Here is a 5,286-nt window from a genome sequence, read left to right on the forward strand (position 1 = left end):
ATCATCTAGTCAAGGGACCTTCAAACAATCAAGAGGCGGGACCTTCTCAGAGCACAATGTGTCATTCAGTATCCACTTTCAATGTTAATTTGAGACACTGACTATGGTGAGAGAAACTAAATGTGTCGCTCAATGTCTATTTTAAGTGTTCATTTTAGTATTTTATTTATTTTAATACTTCTATTTTTATTTAATTTATTTTATTTAAAATATCGGTTCACGGAGAACTACCTTCGGTCCTCCAAGCTGACTTACTCATGGCAACCTTTCGGCCGCCCAACGACCTATAACGCTAGTCACTACTCCCACTGGGGCTAGGAAGTAAGCCCCACAACCCAAATCGGCGAAAACAAATAGAATCTGCTACAAAAGCAGGCTAACAGGGGTATTCATGCATATGAGAACATAGTAATGAAGGTAATAGCTGATATAGGATTCGTTTGGGCTAGAGCGCCTAAATCCACTATATATTTCACACGGCTTTTCCGTAATGCTGAAACTATGGCGAATGCGTCTTTCGTCATTGATGCATAAATAAAGATACCAATTAGTACAGCTTGAATTCCTTTTAACAAATTTTCGTCAAAATAATAATTTAATTATAGTCAAGAATAAAACACTTTAATACGGTTGTCTTGATAAGTTTTCTCAAATTGATAACTTTTATTAACATCTTGTATCTTTATTAAATAACTAACGTGTATAATGGCTCATTTTTATTTTCGCTCAGAGTCTTCTTAATTATTGAGATGGCCCTGGTTATGTCTAATTTCTTATATTATAAAATGATATTAAAGTTTATCACTTTTCATTAATGTAATTTATAGGTTCGATTTTTGGTTTCTTCGATTTATAAATTTTGGGAGCAAAACTAAACTGATATTTCCAAACCGAAAGGTTTGTTTTCAATTACATCGAAATAATGACAAAATTAAATGTTAATCAAAACAATATTTATCCATTAGTGTTTGTTGTGTCGAAACTTGGCCAAATAACATGGTGAGATTGGTCATTTAGGTTGATTGTAAAGAATGTATGAACGAGCTATAAATACATCTTCTCTAGTCACTTTGTAACTTGAGGCTAATAAATGTTTTGTAATGTGATTAAGAAAGCCGTAGAAATCTAATTGTAACCCTAAACACATTCATCTCTTGATATTATTGTATTCTTTGATAGTTGTTATTGTGAATATCAAGTGGTATCAGAGCGAGAGAACAACAACCGAATTGTTCTTTAAATTTAGCATACGATTTTAGCAAGGATTAGTGTCTTTATTCTCATATACAGTGCCAACTATTGATTTGCTACATCGGGTATAATTTTTGTTATTTATAAGCATCAATCTTCTATTTTATCATCATATACTAGATCTAAATCATATTACCGGTTTATTTTATTTTTATGAATCGAGCTAAAATTATATATTTAATCGTATCTTTATGATCCAACCGAAAAGTGTGACCGAAATCTTGAAGTTCATCAATCGGAATCTTCCACATATCGGTCCAAAATGATCGAAAACTTGAACATTTCGGTCATTTAACCACTAGATAGAGTTTATGGTACATATGCTTTGTAGGGTCTCCATTGGAGGGTGCATACGTACAACATGTTATTTTTTTTTTCCTTTTTTTTAATATTAATCATTGTTCATCTCTTTCGTTGTGTAAAGTGATAGAGGTCTCACTAGATAGAACATTGAGCATAATGCTTTGTAGGTATTGCATCAAAGTTAAGAGACACAGATGTGTGCTGCATTAATCCTACTCAAATTGCGATCGAGGTCCGTCTGTCCTACACACAACTTGCATACTTGGTAAAATTTCAACCAGTAGAGCTTAATAATGCAACAAGACTGTATAGATGGTAAAACAAATCATATGATTCCAGTGTGTACTGTAAACAAATCATAATAAAAGTCACTATAAATTTTGTGTTTGTCCTGTAAAATTTGCAAGTCTTTACCATTTTCACATTATTGTGCTGTCGTCTGATTGTGGTCCATGATATCATTTTATATTGTTCTTCTTATTGTTCAACATTTTAAAGTAAGTAGCATAACATATTTTTAGTACCATATGTGAGGCCTAACATAGCAACTTGATTATCTTTTGCGTATTAAGTTTGCATCTCATTTTTGTAGACACACACCAAAATTCAGAACTACCTGAAGAAATAGAGTGATCATTTGGGTTGTGCACTTAACCTGCTAAATACTAAATGTGTAACAGATTAATAGCAGATGCTCTTGATTGTATACAAATATAGCAGAACATGGAAAGGGTTTGTTGAATGGTTCATTGTGTTCGGAGTTTTCAGTTTCATAACTAGTTTGAACTTCAGTTACAAAGTTATAGGATGTACTTTATTTAAACCATTTATGGATAAGTTAATTCATTATACTAACCTCGGTTAATTTCACTCTTAATAGACCTAAACTCGGTTTATTTTACTCTTTACAGATCCTAAACCCGGTTTATTTCAATCTTTATAAAAAAATTCATCCAGCATTAAAGAATATAGATAAATACATATGTAAAGATCATTTTTCAAGTCAACCATAACTGTTGGAACAATTTTACATTAACAATACATATGCTTTACTCTACTAATATGCTACAAAAACATTAAACTACATTTGCTATAAATTGGCACTTCAAGTATAGTAACATATATATAACAATACACAAAACAAGTAAAAAAGTTAACATACTTGGAATCTATAATCTCCTATCACCTAACCGAAGTGTCGTCTCAATCAAACGAGCGGTAAACTCTCCATCGCTAACTTTCAGCATATCCCACAATGGTACTGAAAGCCCTCGATCAACTAACAACCGATGCCTACGCATAATCTTACCCTCCAAACTATACGAAAAATACTGAGGAAACTTCTTCAAATCCCTTAAATCCCCTTTCATTTCATTCAAGAAGTACTCAACTTTCGGCTTGAAATTATTCTCAATACTAAAGGTTAACAACCCAGGTGATCTCAACACCATATTAACCACATCTTCATACTCAAATCCTAATCCCATTAAGTAATCTAATTTAGGCATCAATGTGCCTTTTACACTTGAAACCAACAACAATGTTGTTTGTGAGGTAATTTTATTAGGACCCACAAACCCTAATTTTCTTAAGAACAGCAATGTGGGTTTTAATTGATCTTCCACACTGCAAATTAAAAGCCTTGGGCACCGAATTATCGATTTCCGAATATCGAAGAAACATAAACCTACATCGTCTAATAAGAATCCAAACACAGGGTAAAGGTCAGTGTGTGGATCAGATGATAGAAGCTGTGGGTACATATCGAATATACGCCCAAATTCGGAGCGTAAAATTCCCATCGAAGATAAACAATTTTCAACGGATTTTAGGGATTGAAGTGAAGTTGATCGAAAATTAGGGTTTTTTTGTAGGGCTTTTGTGGGATTTACCTTCAGGGCTTTAAGATACAGAATTTTTTGCCGGAAAAGGAGGCCGGAGTCGGTGGTAATTAGAGGAGGCGGTGGTGATACGGTGGCGGTAAAGACTCCATTTTTAGGGTTTATTGAAGGATTTTTGATGGTTTTGTGGTGGGGGTTTGAAGGGTTTTGGTGGGATGCTTGCAGTATTGAAGGTTGAGGAGGAAGATGAATGAATCTAACTATCATTTGTTGGTCGGTTGTTGGGTCGAGTGTGTTTTCAGTGAGTGTTTTTGTGAAGAAATAAAGGATGACTTTTTGACATATCATAATGTTAGTGTCCCTCGTGAAAACTGAAGTTCAGGGGTACCTTTTGTAATTATTATTTATCACACAATAAAGACGTTGCTAGTTGTATTTCTTTTCTTTTTCTATAATAAAATTATTGCCTTTAAAAAAAAAATTAAATAAATAAATAAAGACGTCGCTAATTTTTTTGAGGGCAATTTTATAAAGCAAAACACACTACCAAAGAACTACGAGTAATAAACAAGAAAAAACGAAGATATTATAAAGGTTTACGTAGTCACATAGTCAATCAATTTAGTATGTTTAATCCAAATAATATAATCAAATAAACTATGATCTATTGTGTTTAAGGAGGCTAATAGATTACCCTACTTGACCCCAAAACATCTTCCTCGAATTCTCGCAACTACACAAAAAGAAAGAAACTCAAATCCTTAGAGCTTTTTGAAAATTGATCCCAAGCATTTAAAAAGCGAGAGATAGTTAATGTCAAAACTTGGACAAATGAGTCGGATGTCGTCACCACTCACCCGGGTACACATGTATCGGAGAGGTTACAAACTATGTTATCACGTCAAGGCCCACTTGGCCAAACACACCAGTCTTCCGACAATACCTACAAAAAACGCTACGGATAAATGTATGAACCGATTGCAGCCACACCTGACCAGGAGAAGACCGTGAAGAAACATTTGGAATAAACACCAGGTAAAACCCCTTTTAACTAACCAATGGTGAAGACATTCATCCGACGCATCATAGTCGGAACAACCATACCACATCAAAAACATTTCTTGGTCCCGGAACATACACTTGATCCTGGAACGAACGCTTGGTCCCGGAACAGACACAGTTTTGTATGTTGCGTCAACCCACGAACCTAGTAAAGTTTGTTAGGATCTGTCTGTTACGCCAATGAAAGGGACAGGTACCACGTCAGCCCACGAATTTGGTAAAGTTTTTATGACCATGAAAGAGACATATGCCACGTCATCATCCCCTCAAAACACCTATAAATACACTCATAGGGTTATTCATTACACAACGCTGAATACGTGCTAATTCTTTACCAGGTGGCATTAATTTGATTTTTGAATTGGTTATCACAGATACTTTTGAAAAAGGGGGGAAATGCTTATTATTTACCAACCTCTATTAATGAAGAAGACTTAGCTTCTGACATGTATTCCAATGTGCATTCACAACTATTATTCCATAAGTGAATACTCTGAAAAAAAAACTTTTTCCTCTAACTTGAAGAACGTGCCATCCATCCTTGTTGACCAACTTTTCCTTCTTGTTTTACTTTTTGCTCCAGCACCTCTACAGTTTATATCCTTCTCAACAATTTAATTCAACAATTTAATAGCAGAGAAATTTCAACTGTAATAGTGTGACGCCCCGTACAAAATCAACGTTTACGGATCATCAACAACAGGTCCATTACATGGTACAATACTACATGCTATTTTAAAACAAGTTTTGCATTCATGAAAATGTGACGTCTTTACCAACGTCAAATGTTTTACAAAGATAACGTGCTTCTACGAATAGATAGCATTAA

At 34.3% G+C, this 5,286-nt stretch overlaps 1 protein-coding gene across 1 annotated transcript; it reads right to left on the reverse strand.

Annotated features, from left to right (window-relative positions):
• Positions 1-2,617: 2,617 nt before the first annotated feature.
• On the reverse strand, positions 2,618-3,731 carry LOC139858301 (transcription termination factor MTEF1, chloroplastic). The gene has a single exon (XM_071847158.1). It carries the CDS (start codon positions 3,660-3,662, stop codon positions 2,724-2,726), a length of 939 nt encoding a protein of 312 aa, XP_071703259.1. The 5' UTR covers positions 3,663-3,731; the 3' UTR covers positions 2,618-2,723.
• Between the last annotated feature and the right edge of the window lie 1,555 nt (positions 3,732-5,286).

The sequence above is a fragment of the Rutidosis leptorrhynchoides genome, chromosome 7 (genome assembly GCF_046630445.1).
Source record: "Rutidosis leptorrhynchoides isolate AG116_Rl617_1_P2 chromosome 7, CSIRO_AGI_Rlap_v1, whole genome shotgun sequence".
Lineage (NCBI taxonomy): Eukaryota > Viridiplantae > Streptophyta > Magnoliopsida > Asterales > Asteraceae > Rutidosis > Rutidosis leptorrhynchoides.